Genomic DNA, 25,859 nt, shown 5'->3' on the forward strand with positions numbered 1-25,859 from the left:
CAAGAGTGAAGAGGGAAGGAGGTACATAATTAGAAAGAGAAGTTACTGCCGTAAAGAGCACTAATTTACCTAATGCTGACACCCAGAACCAGGAAACAGAAGATTGATGTGCAGAACCATGACTAGCACAAGTACAGACGCAGAAATCCCCCCACTGGTTTCTCCTCAAATACCAAGGACCAACTGATGACTGCACAGATGTTTGACTTACTACTCTCTGTGCCTTATCCATGTAACACAGGCCACTAAAGAACCCAATTAAAAAAAAAAAAAAAAAAGCATATACGTCCATATATTCTGAAGTTCTTTGCTGCAGCAAGAATTATGGATTTCTAATTCACCAAGCAAATCACAAGAACTCCATAATACAACGCAACAAGTGACATTCAATTTTCCTCAAAAAAATAAATAAATAAAAACTAAAAATCCATCAGCTCACTTTTTAAACACCTTGACAAAAAGCCAGATGTCTCTAGAAGTTTCTCATTATTTGCTAAGTAGATAAAAACGTGATTAATGTCATAATCTTATTTCACAAACTCTTTGGGCTTGAAAGCCCAGGAGATCATTTAATTCCCCTTCTGACTCCACAGTGCCATGCCTAAATCACCAAACAATGAGAACTATCTACAGCAGAAGTTCAGCAAGAGCTAAGTGTTAGTTAACTAAGCTCTAAATCACTTGGATAAAGACAGTTTGAGAAAGAAGACTTGTATCAAATACATTTTTTACCTTCAAGTTAAGTTTAGATCCCAGACATCTATTGCACTGTCAGCTCCTTCCCATGTAGATGACCAAAGAACTGACATTCCCCAGGCTAGTGTGACCAAAAGGAGATGAAAGCTACTTACATAATTTTTGACTTCCCGTCGAGCATTAGCATCAATAGCAAGCCACCTCTGCTGGTACTGTGTCTTGATATCTGGATCTTTAGATGTCAAAGAATTCTTGATTTGTAGACCAGCTGCAACTCTGGCAACCTGACTGTTTCCTGGATTTGCCAGCACTCTGGACAGTTCCACAAGGAAAGTGGGCTGTTGAGGTGTGAATGAATAATACCTCTTAGGAATTTTACCAATTGAGAATAGCACCAAAAAACAGGGGAAAACCTAAAATTTTTAGGACATATAATATTTCGGAAAATGCCAAAATATCTACTTCAAGATTCCTATAAAAATGTTATTTGGTACATGAGGAAGTCATCCATCTTCTCACACAGACTCAGCATTTAACAAGGAGTTACAGGTTTTCCTATCAACATCAACTAAGAGTGCCCAAATCTTCACATCAGATCCCCCAGAATTAAAGTAAGCTTGACAATCTGGTAGAGGATTCTTCTTCATACCTAGAACAAAACCCGGTACTCAGTAAGTTGTATTTGTTAAATGAATATGTTATGACAGGGTAGAAAATAAAATTGTTACTTTTAAAATTTAGATTAAAAAAAATCTTGGTCCAAAAAGAATGACACCCAGGGTGGCTTTTGATCTCATGGAAGCAGGTTATAAGAGAGGGAAGTACTTCTAAATGTAAAACATAGACTTGGGAGGCTAGTGTTCTCTAGTTTACAGTGTTTCACCAAAATGATAACAGTGAAAAAAGATTTATAAGGAAAAAGTGATAACAAATATTTAGAAATAGGGGGCAACTGAAAAGATAAAAATGTCAAGGAAAATGACTTCATGTTTAATAGGCAAGAGTTAACACACTAAAGGTGTGTTATTAACAATTCCTTGAGTTGTTCCTATTCTTGAGTTGTTTAAACATTACTGTAGATTCTTGAAAAGTATACTCAATCTTTTGTACTGCTCAGGTCCCCAATTTGGTTTAAAAATTTGGTTTAAAAATTTTAACACACACTAGTCTTCCCTGAAAGAAGCTCTCTCCAGTGGAAGAGCTAACAGGAAAAACTAAAAGCAGATACTTTACCACTAACAAGTCCTCCAACCACAGTGGGTTTTATTAATTATATACCACTAAAGAATGTTAGGAATGTTGGGAATTAGATAAAATGTTAGGAATACGAGAAAAGGCTCCTTGCAAATTTAGCAAAAGAAGAAAAGAGGAATATATACCAAGTGCAAATATTATCAGTCTATACTAGTGGATAAAAATCTTTTCTATGTAAAGTTAAGGATAAAAAGATTGGTAGTAAAAACTAACACATGGAAAGCCAAAAAGACCCACAAAAAACACGAAACTCCACAAAACACAAAAAACCCAAAAACCATTCAAAGGCAGTTTGTATAAAATAAAAATACACCTTGTCACTTTTTTTTCTTGCGTTATGTTGCCTAAGTAACACAAAAGAACACATCTGGTTACAGTGAACTATTACCTTTAAAAGATGTCTAGTATCATTCACCCTTCCCTCTGCTCCCCATCCCCCCAACAGGAGGGAATCCAAAGAGAAACATTACTGGCACATAGATTGTTTCAACCAATACATCTCACAATTCTATACAGAGATCCAGTCTCTAGGAGACATAACATTCATTTGCTCTGTACCCTTTAAATTTGAAAATATGAAAAACGAGGAACTTTCCTCTGGAAACAGGCCCGATCTCAAGGATGAGCCTCACCCTGTTATCTGGGTGCAGATTTAGTCTCTACTGATCCGGGGGTCCGCGGGGGGGAAATACAAAAACCCGGGTGAGGGATACCCAGTCAAGAAAGGGAGAAACACTGCCGGAAATGGGTTAAGAGGCATTCGGGTGCAGGCCTGGCCTTGAGCACAGACCAAGGGAGACTGGAAACGGTAGAGCTCTGGGAAGTAGGCGGACAATCACAGGGGCCACGGGACAGGAAGGAGAAGCCGGCCCCGGTACGAACAAGGCGGGCGGCAGGGTTCGTAGCTTCCACATGGCCCCTAGGCCCGGCTCCCCCACCCCCACCCTTGCTGAACACGCAGCGCCGCGCAACCTAACCTCCTCTCCCTCCCTCTTTCTCCCTCCTGCTGCACCGCCGCCCTCAGGCTGCACGCCGATTGGGTGGCAGTCACCCCGGCGCGCCGCGCCATTGGCCAGATGCCGGGCCCGGGGCGGGACACACCCACCGGCTTCCCGATGGCGGGGTTAGGTTGGACGGGGGGGGAGGGGACGGGATGGGGCGGGGTGGGTTCCCGAGGCCTGGGCCTCCGGGAGGGCGGGAAGGCCCGCATGCAGGGGATGGGGAGACGGCGGGATGGCGGACGGCGGGGTGGCACGCACCAGGTTCTCCACGGCCGCACGCTCCAGGAACTTCTGCGCCGCTTCCAGTTCCAGCCGATCTGGGGGGAAGGAAAGTGGGAAAGGGGACAGGGTCAGAGGGACCAGGGCTTCCCCTCCCCCCACCCAATCACCTCAGTTCGACCCCCGGCCCCCGCGTCCTACCGGGAGACACGGTCTTCTCGAGGATGGTGATAAGCTCCATGGCGGAGGTGGTGGCGGCGACTCCTCTTAGGACGACGGCCCGGCCTCTCGGGCGGCGGCTCTAACTGGGGATGGGGGTTGGGGGTCGGGTGGGTAGGGAGGGTGGGGTGGGGGGCGGGGGTCACCACAAGCCCATTCACCGGCTCCCTCTTGGTAGTCGCTCCAGCTCCCCTTCCTTCCTCCTTTCCGTCTTTCCTCCCTCCTAATTTGCTACTGGCGGCGGCGGCAGCTGCTCCTCTGACGGCGGGGGAGGGACCCCGGGGGCAGCTCAGAGCGCGGCTGGTGCTCGGGTGGCGGAGGGAGAAAGAAGGGAAGGGAGGCTGTGAGTTAACGGCGGCTCGCAGGGAGGGAGAGAGGGGGAGGGAGGAAGGCGGAGGGATATTCGGACCGGACCTCTCCGCGGCGGCACCGCGCTACATGTCGATTGGCTGCCGCTGTGGCCACGCGGAATCCCCAATTGGCCAGGCGGTTAGCGTTGAAGGGCCGCCCTGCGCCCATTCGCTCGCTGGTTTCAAGGCCCGGGGTTGGCTGGGCGGGCAGCAGGATGGGGGTGCGGATTGGCCGAGGGGCGGGAGATTGGGGTGAGGCCGGCCAGAGTCTGCCGCTGATTGGATTGGCCTGGTAAAGGCCGTGAGCTGAGGCTGTAGGAGCGCTGGGAGGAGGGTGGACAGAAGGTAAGACTCCGGGCCTGCTTGATTGGCTGGGATACTAGACGTTGATAGGATAGGGCACCCTAAAAAACTGGGGAGAGGAGTTTGGGGTCGGGGCCTCGGAAAGGCGGGAGGTGCCCCACCGCTTTAGAAGCCCGGCGCAGTGCACGACGGGACGCCCCCGGGAAGGGGCGGAGCCGTGTCCGGGCTGCGGTTGGGAAAGCGCAGTCACTCCGAGGGGCGTGTTGACGAGGGTTTCGCGGGCTCGAGCGGGGGAGGGGGGGACCGTTAAAACCCTGCCCCGCGCCCACAGGAAGCTGCTTTAATGGCTAGGCCTACTTGGTACCAGGCTTTCGGCTGGGAAGGACCTTGAAGACCATGCGGTTCAACTTCCAATTTGCAGATGTGGAAACTGAAGCCGAGAGAGGGTATGCACCTTATCCAAGGTTACTCAGCCGGTTAGTGGCCTTACTGGGACTGGACTCAAGCGCTCCTGACTGCTCTTGGCCTTACACGCATCTCCTCCAAGGAGGTGAATGCTAATACAGTTACTTTAGACCTATTTATAATTTGAGGCCTGTGCTGTTATAAGGTCTAACTTATGTGGTTTGGACAGTTGGATTCCTCTTACACTCCCATTCATAGCTATTAGGTACTTGAAAGAATAGAAATGTTTCATCTTGCGAACGTGGCCCTTTTATAAAGGCACAACCGTGAACCAGAAAGAATGTGTGTACAGGCATAAAGGATCGTGGTTCTTAGCCTTTTTAGTTGTAAGCCCTCAAAGAAACTAATGAAAGCTTTTCTTAGCAAAATGAACATAAAGAAAATGTGCGTACAGTTTCTTGACTTCCCCTTACATTGGTACAGGGGCTCCAGGTGAAGAATTTCCAGAATTGTTACATTTTCACCATATTGATCTAGGGTTAATTGGATGCAGCTAGCTTATAGAGCTCTTTGCCATATAGCTTCAGCTTGTGGAAAAATTGCCCTACTCTAGCCATACTGGGAAAACCTAAGAGCAACTCCTTGTTGAGAAGTTCCAACCAAGAGTTAGGAAGTTTCCTGGTGGTCTAGTGGTTAGGATTCCGCGCTTTCACTGCCGTGGCCTGGGTTCAACCCCTGGCTGGGGAACTGATATTCCACAAGCCACGCAGCGCACACACAAAAAAAGAATTAGGAAAGGTTGGCCAGCTACCTTTATTCCTTAAAGGAAGACGAGATCTTTCTCTGCCACAAATATCTAAAGCTGGAAGTGTGGGGACACCGTTCCTTACCCATCCTGTGACTAGTTGATTTCCTGTGGCTTAGCAGTCCTTTTAATCTCAGCCTTTTGCTTCATCTATCAGCTGATGAAGAACTGCCCTGTGTGTGTAACTTTATTAGGAATCAATGAAGATTGAGATGACGTCCATCAAAATCTTTGTATTGTCTTTATGAGTATTACCCATACTACAAATGATCTGCAGTTCTGTTTCACTCCAAGCCAAGTTTCTCCTGTCCTCTTATCAGTTTGCTGAGACACCTCCTCTGCTCAACATCAGTCATGATACTACCAGTGAGGGGAAATGGATTTTTAAAGTAGCTGGAATAAAATGCTGGGAAGATAAATGTTTTGCAGCAAAGTTCCAGTCAAACATAAGGTCCTTACCACAGCCAACTGAAATGATTTTTTAGTTGAGCTAAGATAGGTGCTTTGTAGTCCCTATCAAAAACAGCCAACACTGTCATGCATTCAGCTGATGCTACTGGGCGCCATAATGTGAGTGCTTAGCACTCAGATTCCAGAAACTGACTGCCTGAGTTCATAACCCAACTCTGTCACTTCTAAGCTTGTGTGATTTTCTTTGCTTTATGTAAAGTGGGGCTAATAATTGTACCTGCCTCATACACAACTTTTAGGAGGTCTTAGTGAGTTGATACATGTTAAGAGCTAACACTGCCTGGCATCTTGTATATGTTGTATATACATTGGCTATTATCTATTTAGCATGTATTTTGTACGAAGCGAGTGGTTCTTGGCCCTTGGCCTATTAGGGAAGAAAGACTTTAATCAATTAATCTCACAAACAGATGTAAAGTTGTAAAAGTGAGAGATACCAAAGAATGACCCAGCCAGGAGGCTCAGGGAAAGCGTACTTGAGAAAGGAAGAGTTAATTCAGGTGGAGAAGGGAAGAACAAACATGTGCAAAGGCCCTGTGGTGGGAGGGAGCTCAGGGATTATAAGAAACTGCAAGAAAGCCGGCACACCCAAAATACAGGGAACAAGGGATTGAGACAAAGCTAGAGTGTTGAGTAAGGGAAAGACCATGTGAGAGCCTCACATGCCAATGCTTTTGTCTATATCCTAAGACCAGAGGGCAGCTACTCAAAGGTTTTAAAAAGGTCTTTGGTTGCAATGTGAAGATTAAGACTGGAAAGAGAGGAGCAGATGCAAGGAAACCAGTTAGGAGGCCATTGCAATAATCCAGATATGAGCCGATACTTGTAGAAAGGAGAAAGGTAGAAGGAATAGTGGAAATAGAGATAGGTATTGAACTTGGTAATTGATTGGAAGGAGAGGGAGGTGTCACTGGTGCCTGCTAGATTTCCGGATGGTGATGCCATTTGCAGTGTTTCCCAAGTAGGAGGAATTGGAGGCCATGTGGTTTAGTGAATGTGGAGAGGTACACAGGGGCTTCAGGTTGTATTTCTTGAGCTATGCATGGAGTCCATGGGTTTTAATATGCTATTCTCTATAACAGGAATATTCATGTCCAATGAACAAATTCTGAAATTAAAGAGAGAAAGTGGATTTCAGTCTTACTCGGCCACTTCCTGCTCTCTGATCCTGAGCAAGTTACTTAACGTCTTAGCCTTGTGAAATGGGAGAATCTCTGCCATACCATTGGGTGATCTGAGCATGAATGGGAGTTGGGAAAGTGCTCGGTGCAAGTGTCTTATGACGGGAGATGTTCACCAGTATCTGTTAAACAATGAATTGGTGAATGGTTAAGATCAGATGGCATTCTCCAGCTCAGTCCCCCCACTAACCCATGGTGCTTATGTGTGAGGAGACTGGCTGCGAGGGGAGAAGCAATCACGCTATGACCTGATGCCTTTTCCTCCTGAGCAAAGCTGGCTGACCTCAGAGGGGTACATACAACTCGTCCTTATGTCCCGTGAGAAGTGATGGTCTAGCTTTGAAAAAGGCGCTTTAAAACTTAACTTCACCGTCTTTTCCAGTGTTATCCACACTAGGGCCCATGTGTACCATTGGTCCAATCAAGCTGGTCATATAATTTCATCCTGCATAAGTGCTCAGCACTATCCTAGGCCTGTCCCCTGCCTAGGTTCCCTCCTCATCTCTCCCAGTCTTCAGGTCATGCACAAGTTTGTTTCTTTGTTCATTCATTCAACTACGTGAATTTATTAGATGTACCCCCCACCTCCCAGGTTATTTCAGGTATAACATGGGGATGTGATAAAGTCCATAAGAAAGGTTCAAACCAAATGCTGTCATGGAGCTAAAATATCAGAGGAGGAGGAGAGATTTTTTTCCTGACTTGTGAGAGTACTTAGTAGACAAGGGGGCTTTCAGCTGAACCTTGAAGGACTGGAGAACTTTGTAAATATAGAGTTTGCAATGAAGCCTTCTACAACTAAGGTAGTGCACATTTATATCTTCACTTACTAACAGTGTGATACTGGGAATGCTCATTTGATATCTTTGTGTCTCAGTTTCCTCATCTGTAAAATGGAGATAATAGTTTTAGCCAGGGTTGGCTTATAGGTGTGAGACCTATACAGTCACACAGGTGCTTAGAAATGCTGGCCCCTCACTTGGTTTAATGCTCTGCTGTCACCATGTTGAAATTCTTAATAATTTTTGAACAAGGGGCCCTGCAAATTGTGTCCTGATCTTGCCTTGTAGGATTATTGCAAAGTCCTGAGAAGTTAATACATGTAAATTTCTTAGAACAGTGAGGGCCTGGCATATGATGGGGGTTCAGTAAGTGCTAGCTGTTATTATTGTTATTATCCTCTGAAAATTACTACAGTGTAGCTCACAGTATACCTCATAGTTTATTTAGCATTTAAATAACCAGCAGATATTTTTGAGTGCCTGTTCTATAAAGGCACTGGATGGGTCACAAAGATGAATAGGACAGTACTTCCTCCCCTAGTTGGTGGAATAAAGCATGTATTTTAAGCATACTAATTAGTAATAAATAATAAAATATGTCATATGATGAGTATAGAAATTTTTAAAAATAGATTTTTGGGCTCCACCTTCAGAGAATCTTAGTAGCTCTGGTGTGGGGCTTCAGAATCAGTCCCCCAGGTGATTTTATTTATTTATTTATTTATTTAAGGGGTTTTTTTTTTTTTTTTGATGTGGACCATTTTTAAAGTCTTTATTGAATTTGTTACAATATTGCTTCTGTTTTATGTTTTGGTTTTTTGGTCACAAGGCACGTGGGATCTTAGCTCTCCGACCAGGGATCAAACCCACACCCCCTGCACCGGAAGGTGAAGTCTTAACCACTGGACCGCCAGAGAAGTCCCTCCGCCAGGTGATTTTAATGAACAGGCAAGTTTTAAACCATGGGCATTAACTCCAGGGAGGCCATGTGGAATAGAGGCAAAAAGCTTGGCATTGGAGTTGGTCAGGCTGGGGTTCAAGTTCTGCCATCTACTAGCTCTGTTACTTTGCATAAGTTACTTAGCTTCTCAGTTTCCTCATTTGTAAACATTAAAACCAGACTTTAAAGATTAAATTTTAAGATGGTTGAAAAGCTGAGCACATAGTGGACACTTAATTATGGGTTTTTTTCTCTAGAAGGGGGAGATGGTATCCCAGAAAGGGGCAGTCAAAGAGGGCTTCCTGGAGGAGAGGATAATCTACCCCCATACAACCAGTATGGTTTGGATGGGGAGAAGATCCTCTGGTTACACACTCTGGCAACAGCCAAGATGTTAGGTGAATATGAGAGGAGTGCTAAGTCACAAAATAATCGACGGGATTTAGCGGCTGATGAGAGACAAAGGAGAGAGAAGAATGAAAGGTGAGTCCTAGGTCCCCAGCCTTGAGTATTTTTGAGAGTAATCATTTTAAAAACAAGATCATGTATAGGAGCTGAGTTGGTGCAGGAAGGTGGGGTAGAGGTTAGGGGAGGGGTCGTGTGTATCCAGTTTTAGAAACGTTTAGTCTTTCATGTCATAAGGGGACAATCAAGGGAAACTGTACTTTTTTTTTTTTTTTGGCTGGGCCGTCCAGCTTAACAGATCTTAGTTCCCTGACCAGGGATTGAACCCGGGCCCCCGGCAGTGGAAGCTCTGGGTCCTAACCAGTGGACCACCAGGGAATTCCCAGAAACTGTACATTCTTGATTGGGATTTGGGAGAAAGGCTGGTGCTTGGGAAAGAAGAAGTTAGAAGTCAATAGATCAGAAACAGTCACTGAGCTCCCAAGGATAAATTATGTCTTAACCTTCTATAAAGAGAGAAAGAAAAGGAAAAGATTTTGGAACTGGAAATGGGGTTACAAACTAGTAGGCACTAAAAGTGAGAGGGAGAAAAGAAGGAAGAGCAGAGGTAGAAAAAGAAGTGGGAGAGTGGACTGTTCATAGCTATGGTGGTCTGAATAATGTTCCCCAAAAGATGTCCATGTGCTAATCCCTGGAACCCAAGAATATGTTACTTTACCTGGCAAAAGGGACTTTGCAGCTGTGGTTAAATTAAGGATTTTGCGATGGGGAGATTATCCTGGATTGTCTGGGTGGACCCAGTGTAGTCACAAAGGTCCTTAGAAGAAGGAGACAGGAGGATAAGAGTCAGAAAAGGAGATGTGATGACAGAGGTAAAAGCCTGAGTGATGTGGAGCCATGAGCCAGGGAATGCTGGCAGCCTCTGGAAGCTGGAAGAGGCAAGGAACAGATTCTGCCTTAGGGCTTCCAGAAGGAACACAGTTCTGCTGACCCATTTTAGACTTCTTTCAGAACTGTAAGAGAATAAATTTGTGTTGCTCAAAGCACTAAGTGTAGTAATTTGTTACAGTAGTGATAGGAAACTACTGCAGTGGTTAACAACTGAAAACAACCCAAATACCTAACAGTGATGGATTGGTTAAATAAGTTACAATACATTAGTATGATGGACTATTATAATTGTAGTTAGCCATTAAAAATTATGCAGTAGGGCTTCCCTGGTTGAGAGTCCGCCTGCCGATGCAGGGGACATGGGTTCGTGCCTGGGTCTGAGAAGATCCCACATGCCACGGAGCGGCTGGGCCTGTGAGCCATGGCCGCTGAGCCTGCACGTCCGGAGCCTGTGCTCCACAGCAGGAGAGGCCACAGCAGTGAGAGGCCCGCGTACTGCAAAAAAAAAAAAATTATGCTGTAGAAGATAATTTAATCATGTGGGAGATGCTCATAGTAGATTGCGAAGTACAGAAAATAAGTTAAAATATTGTAGGTATTTATGTGGAAAATTCATCAAGAGGTACACCTAAGAGCCATGCATTTTTTGCACTGACTGTATGGTATACCTCAAAAAGTTTTGCAGATTGCACATAGATGTCCTGTTTGGTTCAAAGAAGGGAAGCATGTATTATACCTGTGTATTCATGAATAGGGAAAGGACTGGGAATGTATAAACCAAATGTTAATAATGGCTGTCTCTGGGTGGTAGGATTACAGATGATTTTTATATTATTATTATTATTATTTTTTGCGGTACGCGGGCCTCTCACTGCCGCGGCCCCTCCTGTCGCAGAGCACAGGCTCTGGACGCGCAGGCCCAGCAGCCACGGCTCACGGGCCCAGCTGCTCCACGGCATGTGGGATCCCCCTGGACCGGGGCACGAACCCGCACCCCCCACACCGGCAGGCAGACCCCCAACCACTGCGCCACCAGGGAAGCCCTGTATTCATTTTTTATTCTTCTCTGTGTGTTCCAAGTTTTCTTCAGCGAACAAGTATTACTTTTTTGATCAAAAAATATATTTAAAAAATTAGTTTTTAAAAATCAAGGGAAAGGGGTAGGGAGAAAGTCTGGAGAATGATTTGCAAGCTCAAGGGCAAGGGCCCTGCAGCACCTGGCACAACCAAGCTTCTATAAACTATTTTCTGAAAATAGGTGATTTTGTTTTGGCTGGGGTACCGGGGGCATGCTGCATGGCATGTGGGATCTTAGTTACCCGACACGGGATCGAATCCTTGCCCCCTGCATTGGAAGCGCAGAGTCTTAACCACCGGACTGCCAGGGAAGTCCCAATAGGTGGTTTTTTAAAACATTGTATCCCCCCCACCCCAAAGCAGAAAGGGACTCAGTACTGGGGACATAGAGAGAAGGAAGAAGAAGAAGAAAAAAGGCAAGAATATAGAGATAAAAGCTTCCTGGATCCTGAGTTAGGAGGGCCTCCAAGAGATGTGAAGGAAGTGGAGCAGATTGTCTAGTCTTACCCCGGCCCGGTTCTGTGTTTGTCAAAGAGTCTGGAGACAGACCAAACACCCTCAGCCGTTTTCTCCTTTCATTTATTCAGTCCTCCTTTATTTTCTTCCTTTGTTCTTTTTCTAATTATCAAAGTAATACATGCTTCTCACTGGAGAAGTTTGAAAAGCATGAAGAGTTAAGCAGAAATCACCTGTAATCCCAAATTATATCCACCACTGAAATATTGGCATACTTCTCAACGTAGTTCAATTTTAAATGAAAATTGAAGTATTATTATGTAACATTTTTGTCACCCCCCCCCCCCAAAAATGTACTTTCAAGAATTTTAAATTGGTTCAACTCATTGTCAGGTTGTGTTAAAAATTAGTATGGGGGCTTCCCTGGTGGCGCAGTGGTTCAGAGTCCGCCTGCCGATGCAGGGGACACGGGTTCGTGCCCCGGTCCGGGAAGATCCCACATGCCGCGGAGTGGCTAGGCCCGTGAGCCATGGCTGCTGAGCCTGCGCGTCCGTAGCCTGTGCTCCGCAACAGAAGAGGCCACAACAGTGAGAGGCCCGCGTACCGCAAAAAAAAAAAAAAAATTTTTTTTAGAACAAGTTTACCAGTACCACAGCTTATGCCCCTTTGCAGTCAACCCTCTATCTTACAATCTTACAACCACAGTCTGCTTTCTGCCATCTTTCTTTTGCATTTTTAAAGGATTCTAGGGACTTCCCTGGTGGTCCAGTGGTTAAGACTCCGTGCTTCCAACGCACGGGGCACAGGTTTGACCCCTGGTCAGGGAACTAAGATCCCACATGCCGCTCGGCGTGGCCAAAAAATTAAAAAAAAAAAAAAAGAATTCTATAAATAAATCATGCAGCATATACTCTTTGTGCCTAGCTTCTTTTGCTCAGTGTTTTTTTTTTTTTTTGAGATTCATCAGCATTGTTGCACATAGCAATAGTTCATTCCTTTTTGTTGTATTCCATTGTATGGATATACAACTTGGCCACAGCCTTTAGTTTGGCTTCCACAGGAAGGAACAGGTGAAGCTGGGTAAGCAGGCTTAGGATTGGCTAGTTTAATAATTTCAGTGGACATTGGGGCATAAGGACTATCTCTAGTTGTCTGGTATCTGGCCCTGGGGTGATGAGGGCAGAGGAATAGTGACTCTAATTGTGAGAGCCTGATAAAGTAGGTGGTTGGAGTAAGGGTTTTGGATCGGTTGTTTATATATAAAAGGTGCACTGGCAGGAGAATGGTTTACTATCTCTAAGAATTGGCTAGTGTTGGGAGGGCCAGTCTGTCCAGGGCTAGCAAAGCCCCAAGATGTCAAATACAGAAAATTTTTTAAAACACAATTAATACACCTTGTTGAAAGGTTAATCTAGGGACTTCCCTGGTGGTGCAGTGGTTAAGAATCCACCAGTGCAGGGGACACAGGTTCGAGCCCTGGTCCAGGAAGATCCCACATGCCGCAGAGCAATTAAGCCCATGCACCACAACTACTGAGGCCGCGTGCCACAACTACTGAAGCCCGCATACCTAGAGCCGGTGCTCCACAAGAGAAGCCACTGCAATGAGAAGCCCGCGCACCACAACAAAGAGTAGCCCCTGCTCGCCACAACTAGAGAAAGCCCATGTGCATAAATGAAGACCCAGTGTAGCCAGAAATAAATAAATTTATTTAAAAAAAAAAAGAAAGAAAGAAAGGTTAATCTAATCTAGAAAGAATCTGAACTCTGGGATGCTAAGCATAGCTGAAACAAGCCTACATAACAGATGGTGCGACCTGGCCCCCTTGTCACACTTGGCCCTAAGATTCTCCTAGCCAGGCTATTACCCTACAATCAGTAGATTGGAGGATCCTTTGGGAAAACTGACCAGCTCAAGAAGAAATACCTATAGATACTGTATTAGTCTCCTAGGGCTGTTACAACAAATTACCAAAATCTTGGTAGCTTAAAACAAAATAAATTTATTCTCTCTCAGTTCTGGAAGTCAGAAGTCTGAAATCAATCAAGTCTGAAAACATGTCAATAGGGCCACGTCCCCTCTGGAGGCTCTAGGGAGCATTTCTTTGCCTTTTCCAGCTTCTGGTGGCTCCAGGTGTTCCTTGGCATGTAGCAGCATCACTCCAATCTGCCTCCATCTTCACATAACTTTCTCCTCTTCTCTCTGTCTCTCCTCTGTGTTATCTCTTATAGACACTTGTTATTGGGTTTGGGGCCCACCCAGATAATCCAGGGTGGTCTTATCTCAAAATCCTTAACTTAGTTACATTTGCAAAGACCCTTTTTCCAAATAAGGTCACATTCACAGATTATGGGGATTAGGATGTGGATATATCTTTTGGAGGGGACACTATTCAACCCACTAAGAGCTGAGAGTCCCAAGTGAAAGTCAACTCACTATAGTAATGCCCAACTGCAAAGCCCTGTCTCAGAACACAGAGCTTCCAGAAAACTTTAGTGCCTCAGTCTTAAACATGAATGGACTGTCAGAGATTACCAGGTAGTTGAAGAAAATCTCTAACATGAAAGACAAAGACCAAACAAACAAACAAGAACAAAGGAACTTAGAGGATACAGAAACAGCACAGAGACCAGAACAAAACAAAGTATAACTTAAAAAGATGTTAGGGGACTTCGCTGGTGGTCCAGTGGCTAAGACTCTGAGCTCCCAATGCAGGGGGCCCGGGTTCAATCCCTGGTCAGGGAACTAGATCCCACATGCATGCCACAACTAAGAGTTTGCATGCTGTAACTAAGACCCGGTGCAGCCAAAAATAAATATTAAAAAAAAAAAGGTACTTCCCTGGTGGTCCAGTGGCTAAGACTCCACATTCCCAATGCAGGGGGCCCGGGTTCGATCCCTGGTCGGGGAACTAAGATCCCAGATACTGCAACTTAGCCCACACACCATAATGAAAAGCCCATGTGCCACAGCAAAGACCCAGCACAGCCAAAGTAAATAAATAAAAATAAATTTATAAAACGATGATAAATATTCTCAGATATGGAGATGTTATGTCCAAGAAATAAGAACAGAAGGTATGTATATTAAAAGAATAAAACAGATCTTAATATAACCAATAACTTCAATCAAAGGGTTGGAAGATAAAGTTGAGAAAATATCCTTTCTTTAAAAAAAACGCTGGGGAATTCCCTGGCGGTCCAGTGGTTAGGACTGCGCTTTCACTGCCAAGGGCCTGGGTTCGATCCCTGGTTGGGAAACTAAGATTCCACAGGCTGCGCAGCCTGGCTCTCCCCCAAAAAATAACCTGGAAAATTGGCATGAAAAGATTTTTAAAAGCTAGAAGTAGCCCAGGAGGATTAACATTCAACTAAGAGGAGTTACAGAGAAATAGAGAAAAGTGGAGGGAAAGCAGCATTGAAGGAATAATTCAAGAAATCAAGTCGAAACTAAATGGCCTACATCTCCAGAATGAGAAGCCCACTGAGTGCCCAACATAATAGATGGAAAAAAAATCAGAAATTTCAGGTCATTGAGTAAATAGAGGAAGGTTACTAAAAAATTCTGAGAGAAAAAGCAGTTAACGTTCAAAGGAACAGCCGTCAGAATGGTACCATGCTTCCCATCAGCCATGCTGGAATGGTGGAGGAATGCTTTCGAATTATTTATGACCTCTAACTTTATGAATTAGCCAAATTGTGAATTCAGTAAAGTAAGCATATTTTCAGATGCGTGAAATCTTAAAAAATTTTACTTCCTACCCATGTACCCTTTCTTAGGAAACGTCTGGAGGATGTGGTACACCAAAACAAGAATAAATCAAGAAACAGGAAGACGTGATCCTGGAAACAGGATATTCAACAGAGGTGAGAAATGAAGAGAATCTTCAAGATGATGATGAAAGGAAATCCCAGGGTGACATAACCTGGCTGCAGGCCTTTGAGAGTAATCAGGACTGGGGCAGGAGGACAGAAGGGACGTCTCCCAAGAAATCAGATGGAATGAATAGAGGAAAAATTTACACTTCTGGTGATGGTGGAGAATAAATTCATTATAGGGACATGGAAAACTAAGCCAAAACAAAAATTTTTTGTTTTGAATTAATGATTAACTCCAGGAAAAAAATGTTTTAGAAAACTGAGAAAGAAACAAAGCTTAATCATAGTAGACTAGCTTGGCTGTGGATAATATTTATGGAGGCGTAATTGTGTCAACAGAGTATGGATGTTGATCTCCACCAACCCCAGCACTTGTGGGCTTTCCTTTGTAGACTGCATTCCAGCCAGCAGGAGTGCTCTTTGTTCCAACTACCCAGGGCTTCTTTTCTTTAAATGGGAGTTAAGTTAATTAAATTCAATTAGTAAATTAATACATTAATAGATTAAATTGTTGAATTAAAATATCAGTAAAAAATGAGTCTAAGCAATACACACACACATTTTTTTCTTTTTTAGACTAAACACCTTGAAAAGATTATCAAGCTTTAAACTTGTGTTCTAACTAATTTGAGACTTGATTTACCCAAACAACATGTAGTGTATACCCAGCCTTCATCCCATTAAATAGGGAAGTTAAGTGCTATGTATTTGAATCTGGCACATGTTAGGCTGACGTGTGACACATTATATTGTAAATTTTTTTCTAGTTTTTTTCCACTAATGAGCAGTTTGAGGGCAGGCTCTTGTCTGTAAGGTTCTGGCACTTGACACAGACCTTCGATTTTTTTTTTTTTAATCTAATTTTAAGTCACCACAAGAGACCACAGTTTGAGTCGATGACCACATCTAATACTTGGCAGAGCCTTCCGTTGCTCACACACACTGTCACATCCGTCTGCCCCATACTGAGGTTGGTGTTTTCAGTATTCTCTCTTCTACCGTCCCATTTTGCAGACGACGACCTGAGTTCCAGAGAGTGCCTTGCCGAAGGTCGCACAAGTCAGCGTTGGAGCCTCTAGCAGAACTCAGGTCTCCTGACACCCAGTGACGTATTAAAATACTTTTTTAAAAACTGTGGTTAAAAAAAATTACCATCAACCATTTTTAAGTGTATAGTTCAGTAGTGTTAAGTATAGTCACATGGTTGTGTAACAAATCTCTAGAACTTACTCATCTTGCAAAACTGAAACTTTATATCCATTGAACAACTCTCTACTTTCTTCCCCTCACCCCTGCCCCTGGCAACCACCATTCCACTTTCTGTCTCTATGAATTTGAGTGCTCTAGATACCTTCTGTAAGTGGAATCACACAGTATGTGTCTTTTTGTGATTGGCTCGTTTTACTTAGCATATGTCCTCGAGGTTGATACATTTCCTCCCTTAAGGCTGAACAGGATTACATTGTAGCACATTTTGTTGATCCGTTCTTCCATCAACGGACACTTAGGTTGCTTCCACCTTTTAGCTATCACGAATAATGCTGCTCTGAGCATGGGTATACACGTATCTCTCTGAGATGTTGCTTTCAGTGCTTTTGGATATATACTTGGAAGTGCGATTCCAGTAATGCATTTTTTAAGTTCTCCATCTCATTCCAAAAATGATTTGAGGCCACTGTCCCAGCACCTTCATAAGTATTAAAAAAAAAAAAAAGTTCTGAATTTAATGAATGAACAAAGGGGTCAGAATGGAACAGAGGAGACAACAGAAAGGAGTGGCCTATGAGAAGTCTGGTAGAATAAAGCTTTTTACCTTTACCCTCGGGAAATAGCTGCAAATAATTAAGATCCACCAGAGATGGACTGGAGTGGCCAAGGCTTGTTTTCTCATCTACATAAAGGTCTCCAAAGCATTCCCAAAGTTGCATTCAAACAGAGTAAGCCCTGTGCATATGAAAGGGTCACAAAGGAGGGATTCGGTATTCATGATACGTGGTCTGTACAGGGGTGGGTGCACAAACTCAGATATTCTGGGCCTGTCATGGGACCTTCATAAAGGATCTAGTCAGAGTGGGGACTGTGGTAGAGTGTGCTGGTCATAAGTCTGTACTCAGCTCCAGACATTGATGTCAGATCTTACGATTTTTCAAGAAAAACTAGATACACCTGAAACTAACACAACATTATAAGTCAACTATACTCCAATAAAATTTTTTTTAAAAAAAGAAAAGCTGGAAATCTGGATTTCTGTGTGAAATACCATGATTTTTTAAAGCTGGCATTTAAATTTTCAAAAAGATTTAAAAGGCATTGTGTAAATCAAAGACAAAATACAAGTTTGCAACCTCTGGTGTGTGGTACTGTGGAGCATTTATGGTAGGTAGTGAGCTCTGGGGAAGAATTGTGTCTGGTTTGTTTGGCCAGGGCTGGGAAGAGGTTAATGGGGCCTAAATCAAATGCCTGCATCTGCACAAGCTCTGCCCTTCTGTCCTTGGGTAAAGTTTAATGTGTTGCAGGCAGAGAGGAAATGGCCTAAAATGAACCATTAAGTTCTCCTGGTAGCATATCTGCCGGTCAGACAGGAGAGGAGGGCCCCCAATTTCGCATCATTTCTGTGAGATTCGTTTGTGCCTACTTTACAGAACCGCTGTAGAATAAAACACAGATTTGGAAAGGTGTTGAATTTCTCCTAAAATGTAATGCAGGTGCTAACTGGGATAATTATCTTGCTGTGAAGAGCTCAGAAGAGTGTAATGTTTTGGGAACAGCTTCTACAAAAGCTGACCTAGGAGATGCTGGGCCCCAGCTGTGGCTGGAAGAAATGAAGGGGAAAGAATGTGTTAGCCATTGTGCTCTGGTGGGTTTGAGAAGGAGGCAGAACACTGATCTTTCCTGGAAGTGGCATTGAAGAGTCAGTGCGGAGTTGAGAAATACGTGTGGCCATAAATGGCATGACCCTGCTCCAAACAGCTCAGCTCAGCTCATGCCTGGCTTCGTGAACCTCACACTGGAAGTTTCAACTGAAATAAACTTCTGACCTTTCCATCAGTTCCTTTCAGTCAGAGTTTTATATGTTATAGACTATTTCAGGGACTTCCCTGGCGGTCCAGTAGTTAAGACTCCTCACTTCCACTGCAGGGGGCACGGGTTTGATCCCTGGTCGGGGAACTAAGACCCTGCAAGCTGCATGGCACGGTCAGAAAGAAAAAAAAAAAAAATTTCATATTCCCACTTAGGAGATTTGAACTGTTACTTCTGTTACTTAAGAAAGCAGCACTGCTTATGACTACTACTGCTATCATAATGTTAGTCATATTCCTATCATGCTTTATAACTTACAGGACCTTTCACTTGCACTCTTCTCATTTTGTTTCCTGGTAACTCTGAGATTATTATTTCTCACTTTACAGATAAGGAAACTGATGGTTTCCCATTGTCCTTTAGCTAAAGTTTAGAATCTTCAGCGTGACCTAAGTCCCTCCCTAGTCTGGGCCTTGCCTACCTCTCCAGATCCCTCTTTCACCACCTTCCCAAGACCTCTCTTTGTTCCAGCTATTCTGGGTTTCTTTTGAGTTCCTTAAGTAGGTCAGGTTCTCTCCAGCCATAGGCCTTGTGTTGCATGTGCCGTTTCTCCCACATAGGACACTTTTCCCTGTCCTCTTTGCCTGGCTAGCAACTACTCATCTTTTGGGTCTCAGTTTAACACCATTTCTTCACGGGAGCCTTTCCTGAACATTGAGGCTATGTTGGACTCCGCAGTAATATCCTCTTATACCCCCCGGCACTTCCCATTCCAAAGACTCATCACACTTCAAGTTACTCATTCAATAATTCTTGTTCCTGCTGGACTGTAAGCTCCATGAGGCAGAAACCAAATCTGCCTTAATTGATTCTGTAGTCTCAGTGCGTCGTATAATATACTTTCATTCTGAAAGCTTTTGTAATGAGTCTGCTATCTGGATTCCATTGCCATGGAACTAATGCATCAAAACCTTGCCTTCAAGTCCAGTGCTGTGGGGCTTTTCTGACAGGCTTCTTCTGATATTTCAATAACCAACATCCTTTGATGAGTGACCAAAATGCACACCTCCCACATCTAATAGCAGGTTGTAAAGTTAGAACACAGTGACACTGTATTCTTTATTAATGACTAGAAAAGGCTGGTGCTGTTCTCACCTCTTCTGTTGTTTCTGTGATGCTCACATACCAATGAGAACCTTTGTCCAGCATCCTTTTGGAGCAGTCAAGGGTGGATCACAGATGACAGGGACATTAACAGCTATTCATGGCTTCCCTGGTGGTGCAGTGGTTAAGAATCCACCTGCCAATGCAGGGGACACGGGTTTGAGCCCTGGTCCGGGAAGATCCCACATGCCGCAGAGCAACTAAGCCTGTGCGCCACAGCTACTGAGCCTGCGCTCTAGAGCCCGCGAGTCACAACTACTGAAGCCTGCACGGCTCTAGAGAAGCCACCGCAGTGAGAAGCCCACGCACCACAACAAAGAGTAGCCCCCCCACCCCCGACCCTGCTCGCCGCAACTAGAGAAAGCCCGCGTGCAGCAACGAAGACCTAACGCAGCCATAAATTAATAAAATCTATTTAAAAAAATTTTTAATAAAGAATTATTTTTAAAAAATAAAAAATGAAAGCTATTCTGACTATTCGCATCTCAGGTCTTGGTTTGGTGCACACCTGGGTCATTTATAGTTGGATGGCACATTTGTTTCACTTGTTGGAAGCAGTGAGGTATAGTTACCAAATTAATGGTGCAAGCCTAGGAGTGGAAGTAATACAGTTGCTCAAGCTGGCGAGGCAGGCATTAAGCAGGTAAACAGGGTCCAGTGGGAGGAACGCATGGCCTCATTTCAACAGCTGCAGCAAGCTGAAGTCCCTGAAGGTTTTCAAGCCAGCTACATCTCTCCTCAGCACAGTCTTTATGAAATCTGTCACCATATAACTTCCTCAGTCCAGTTCACGGTGATCAAAACTTGTGGCTAAATACCCAGGCAGTGGCGTATAAGGTTGCAAATGGTAGTTCCAAATATAGTACAGTTCACGTCTCCAGTAAGGAAAGAACACTGAACGAATTCATTACATGAACTGCTTAAACTAACTGAGCCTGAGAGCTTAAAGCCACATTCCTCAAATATGTGCACTCCACAAAACTGGCACTTAGTGTCAGGCAGTCAGGCTGGAAAACAGTCGTGAACCAAAGAATCTAAACAAGGAAGAAATGCTCTCAAGGTATGCATTTGCCATATGTTACTTTGTTCTCAAGTCATCTTTGGTGATGAGCTCCATGACTTAAAGCATGACATCAGGGGTCGCAGTTCTGAGCCTGGCACACTTGGCGTCACAAGGCAAAGAATAAAGATGTGTGGCACTGGTTACAAAGGGGAATAGGCAAAAGGGGCACAGCCTGTCTTTGTTACCAAAAATAATTAAGTGCATAAAGTATAAAAACATAGCTAGAAGAGGGCTTCCCTGGTGGCGCAGTGGTTGAGAGTCCGCCTGCCGATGCAGGGGACGCGGGTTCATGCCCCGGTCTGGGAGGATCCCACATGCCGCGAGCGGCTGGGCCCGTGAGCCATGGCCACTGAGCCTGCGCGTCCGGAGCCTGTGCTCCGCAACGGGAGAGGCCACAACCGTGAGAGGCCTGTGCACTGCAAAACAACAACAACAACAAAAACATAGCTGGAAGAATATGCCCCAAAGTTATCTATTAATCATGATTGTCTTTGGGAGGTGGGTTTATAAGAAGGGATAGTCACTTTTTAGGGGTTTTTTTTTCCCCTTCAAAATTTGGAAAATGGATCTGTATTACATTTTGTGAACAGAATTAAAATTTTAAGTGGATACAGTATTCTCAGATGAATAGCAAATTGTTACAATGAGGTTGGTAAAAAGCCACAGACTGTAATTATTTTCTACCATACACAAAAAATACACTTGCATATACTAGATATAGAACAGTTCAAATAGAACTTTCTTTGGTGATGGATATGACCTATATCTGTGCTGCCCAATATGGTAGCCACTAGCCATGGGTGGCTACTGAGCACTTGAAATGTGGCTAGCGCAGCTTAGGAACTTATTTTTTATTTAATTTAAACTTAAATAGTGCATATGGCTAGTGGCTACTGCATTTGGACACACAGGTCTAGAACTTTCCATTTACAGGAAATAAGATTGTCAGCAGGGGCAGGGAGAGACCAGATTTGGTAGCCAAGAGATCTTCTATAAGCCATGTTCTGTTACGCTGTCTATCCAGTAGAGTCTATGTACTCTAGGATTGTTACAAGAATAGAGGAGACACTTCTTTACACTTGTAAAGGCCACAGCATTAACTTCATCCTACCACACCCCTTCACATTCTCCTGAGTTTAACTGCTCCATTGATAGACGAAGGAACTGACCTATTAGAAAAGCAACAATCATCTCACCCATCCTCATTCAGCTCAAATATTTTAAATGTTTTGTATTTTTTTCTTATAAGCTGTTTCTTTTCACCTCTCCTCCATTATCTTGTATTCTATGTTGTCTTGAGACTTCTCCCATTAAACCATCAGCCATTCAGTATACTGTTTTCTTAATTTCTTTGTCAGTCTAATAAGCGTTAAGAGTATATCCATAAGACTATTATACAAGGTAGATAATCAATCCCCTAATAAATTAGAGTGGATTAAAATTGCAGTGTAATGTAATATACCTGTACAGTTTGTCAAATTTATGATAAAAGTTAAGGTTGTTTTGGGGTGAGAGGAGGCGGATGTCTCAGAGGACCATACTGGTATGATCAGCCGAACCATGGCAAGATTTAATTTTTCTTTCTTTCTTGGTTGTCATTTTAATTGGTGTATAACATGTCTGCTGGCAGCTGCTGGCAGCTTCCTGAGAAAGCACAGATTATGATAGTAAGCTATGTTCCTTCTCTTGCTCATTCCACCCCAGCGTCGGACCAGTAGTGAAAGCTACAGCTGCCAGATATCAGCAACGAAATCAGAGGAGCAGAGTTCTTTACAAATGCCACAAGAACCCAATTGACTTTCCTGACACTGCCATCTATCACCGTTTGCCGTCAATCGTACTGTTAGAGCAACCTGATTTGGGTTCCTAGGGAAAGCAGTTGTTTGGCCCAATGTTTCATTAACCTCAGGGTCTCCTGTCTCAGTCTTGCATTGGAAACCAAACACCTTAACCACTTTGCTTGCACTCGGGTTGGTACAAGAAGGCATGGTCCATCTTGGGTGGGTATTTTCCATGACCACAAAAGAGAGTCCTATTAAAAACAACAACTCTGAGATCCTAAAACTAGTATTTAGTAAGAAGAGATTAAATTCTCATCAGCTGATTTTATTATTCAGTCAAAAATGATGCTGTAGGGCTTCCCTGGTGGCGCAGTGGTTAAGAATCCGCCTGCCAATGCAGGAGACACGAGTTCTGGTCTGGGAAGATCCCACATGCCGCGGAGCGACTAAGCCCATGCACCACAATGACTGAGCCTGCACTCTAGAGCCCGCAAGCCACAACTACTGAAGCCCGTGTGCCTAGAGCCCGTGCTCTGCAACAAGAGAAGCCACCGCAATGAGAAGCCTGCGCACCGCAACGAAGAGTAGCCCCCGCTCGCCGCAACTAGAGAAAGCCCGTGCGCAGCAATGAAGACCCAATGCAGCCAAAAATAAAAATAAATTTATAAAAAAAATGATTCTGTAAGTATAGATTCAAAATTATAAATTTATTACCCAAAGCTTTTTATTTTCTTGCTGAGAAAAAAATTACTAACCCTACAAATGTGGCTCCAAGTCCAGGACTCATTTGGATAATAGAGTTGAAAACTTGATTTAAAGCTATAAAACCCCTCCTACCCCCCCAAATTGCACACTACAGAGATATTCTTTTCAACGGGGTTCCTTGCTTCCTGAAATTCATCCTTAGAAAATGCAAGATAAGAATTCACCCACAACTGCCCACTGTCCCAAAAGGCTTTACTGCTTCCCATTAATAAAATATAAAATAACATTCTCTGTAAGGAAATAACACATTCATCTTTCTTTCCAGCCTTCTGATTTCCACTAAAAATTTTAACCAAAGAATATTAGGGAAAAGGAAAATGATTGAATATCTCTAAAGCTATTGCCTGGGTCCAGTGTGACTGTATGATCTTCTAATTGTGGAGACCTAACAGCTGGGAGAACACAGGTTTTTGCAGTCTGGCAAGCTTGCGTTGATCACTAGTACTGAGAGTTATTTGCTGTTTAACTACTTTGCCTAATTTTTCGGTGCCTGCTTTCTCATCTGTAAGATGAGTATATTACCTAGGATAAGGAGCTATTTGGAAGACAAATTAAAACATCTGACAGGGAATTCCCCACCGGTCCAGTGGTTAATGCGCTTTCATTGCCGAGGGTGCAGGTTCAATCCCTGGTCGGGGAACTAAGATCCTGCAAGCCTTGTGGTGTGGCCAAACAAAACAAAAGTATCTGACATGCAAAATGTCGGACTAAGACCTCTAGAGACCCCAAGCATCAGGACTGTGGTGCCCAGATCAATCAAGGTATTAGTAGAAAACAGAATACACTAAAACTGGGGAATTTGAGAAAGGTTTAATAAAGGGACTGTTTACAAAGACATGGGCAGAGTTCAGAGAAACCAACAAGGAATAATGGAGTTATCCAGAGCTAGTAAATGAGTGGTCCTTTCTATCCCTAGATCTGAAGGGCCAAAGCGAAGGAGCTAGAAGCTAGAGAGGCTGCCTGATAGGAGTCGCAGTCCTTGGTAGAGGGACTCAGACAACCTATGTGACCTGGCAATTTAGAAGCCAGGGGAATAAACACCCTAGCTTCTAAATATCCATTCCTCAGCCTTTTGCTCTTCTGAGGGTGTTACTAATTGGATCAACACAACCGGAAGTCAGAGGGCAAAGGAGCCTGTTAATGCAGTCCATGGGGGTCAATACCTCCTGGGACGCAGAGCAGGATGAAAAGCAGTTCTAAAGAGGAAGCGGAAGATACCTAGCGCAACCTCTTCCCCAACGTAATTCAAACTGCTAAACCAGTATACACAAAACTTGCATGTATGCTGAAACTAAAATAACTTCTTTCCAGAATTTGATTGTGAGTTCTTTAATTAAAGCAGAATTTCTTTCAGTCTTTTTGATGCCCCTGCTTTGCCGGTGGCACATGCCTAGATAAAAGGAAGCCTCAATAAATGGGAACTGGCAGGCTCAAGTTAACTCCTGAATGCTGACTCTAAGAGACTTCTGAGTTAACCCAGAACTAATTTAGGAGGAATCTTAAGATTTTTCTGGTTAGGTACTCTTCATTCGGAATTCAGCAACTGGATTTTCTTAGACTCAGAAAAATCCTATGGTAGTAAAACTTCTTATAATCCTACTGAATGATAGGAAAGGTTTTAGTTGCTTATCAGAGAGAATAAAGGACATCAGGACATCAATTTCACATTGACATTTTTATTAACGCCAACTGTTTTTTAATTATTTTTTTTAAAACAATAGCACAAAAATGTTTCAAGGAAGCAGTCTCACAATCTGATGACCTTCTGAAATACAGTTAAGCCACACCAAATATGAATTCCTGTTAATAACACACAAAAATATTTTTTTTTAAGAAAAAGAAAAGAAGAAAGGTAGGGAAAGAGGAAAGGAATGAGATTTAGACTTAAAATGTACTGGATTAGGTTGGTGAGGCTCGTTAGTAGGATACACTGTGGAAGCAGAGTGGCACACACAGGCTTATAGTCTTTGTTGTTTTTAGAACCAGTTACCACTAATATATAGGCCCTGCAGCAGTTACCAATGACTTCTCACATGCCCAAAATGAACCAGAAGAAGCCAGTGTTGATACTGTCATAAAGAGATTCAACAGTTGGCCTGTCAGACAACTAAGACCATTTTCAGCAGAGTAGCTCCTTCAGAAAGGCCTGGATGAAAACCTTTCATTTCTATTGTCTCACCTATATGCATTTCAGGGTTCTTAAAAGTCATCTTAAAAAAGAAAGAAAAAAATAATGTATATCAGTTTCTCTTATTTAATGTGGCTATAAAAGATGTTTCCTTATTATTTCTTTATCTCTAAGAAGGACACCGGGGTGGTGGGTTGGGGATGGAACTAGGGGAGGAAAAAACCCAGACCAGGATAGGTTTTTTTTTTAAACTTTTTTTTTTTTTTTTTTTTGCCAAGGGGTCACACAGAAGGGAAAGCAAGGAGGAAAACTACAATCCTTGGTTCAGATTGAGTTATGCAGGAAAATATATCTTCCTGATCAGTCCCCATGCCAAAAAAAAAAAAAAAAAAAAAAACCCACTTGAAATTATGCACAGACTCTATGTTATACCAGCTATCAGCCTTTCATGTTTAACATCCCCAGCAATGGGCACTACCCTTCGTCTGTAGGCTGCTTGTAGAACCCATTTCACAAAAATCCTCTTTACCCAGAAGCCTCTAGTTTCCTTTTGGTAGGTTATAAAAACAGAACATCTGTCATTAACAGGAGAGTGTTAAATACT

The 25,859-nt window shown here is 43.5% G+C and overlaps 1 protein-coding gene and 1 long non-coding RNA gene across 6 annotated transcripts in view; one reads left to right on the top strand and one right to left on the bottom strand.

Moving 5' to 3' along the window:
- KPNB1 (karyopherin subunit beta 1) overlaps nucleotides 1–3,729 on the bottom strand; it is a 25,660-nt gene extending 21,931 nt beyond the window's left edge. The window contains exons 1-3 of the mRNA XM_022558142.3: nucleotides 3,372–3,729; nucleotides 3,210–3,268; nucleotides 852–1,034 (exon numbers count right to left, since the gene is read on the bottom strand). Coding sequence (XP_022413850.1) covers nucleotides 852–1,034; nucleotides 3,210–3,268; nucleotides 3,372–3,411 — 282 coding nt within the window. The 5' untranslated portion in view covers nucleotides 3,412–3,729. The remainder of the gene's footprint in view (nucleotides 1–851; nucleotides 1,035–3,209; nucleotides 3,269–3,371) is intronic.
- Nucleotides 3,678–25,361, top strand: LOC111166456 (uncharacterized). Of its 5 annotated transcripts, none has more exons than XR_016388994.1 (5): nucleotides 3,678–4,084; nucleotides 4,374–4,488; nucleotides 8,516–8,634; nucleotides 15,235–15,321; nucleotides 16,348–22,279. It is a non-coding gene; the product is annotated as an uncharacterized LOC111166456 (long non-coding RNA). The 5 variants fall into 5 exon arrangements; XR_016388997.1 differs by lacking the exon at nucleotides 3,678–4,084 and adding an exon at nucleotides 22,286–25,361 and having other exon boundaries at nucleotides 4,143–4,488; nucleotides 16,348–16,422; XR_016388996.1 differs by lacking the exon at nucleotides 4,374–4,488 and having other exon boundaries at nucleotides 4,019–4,084.
- Nucleotides 25,362–25,859: the final 498 nt, after the last annotated feature.

Source organism: Delphinapterus leucas, chromosome 19 (genome assembly GCF_059928025.1).
Source record: "Delphinapterus leucas isolate spDelLeu-1000000601 "Yukka" chromosome 19, BTC_Dleu_Yukka2, whole genome shotgun sequence".
NCBI classification, from domain to species: domain Eukaryota; kingdom Metazoa; phylum Chordata; class Mammalia; order Artiodactyla; family Monodontidae; genus Delphinapterus; species Delphinapterus leucas.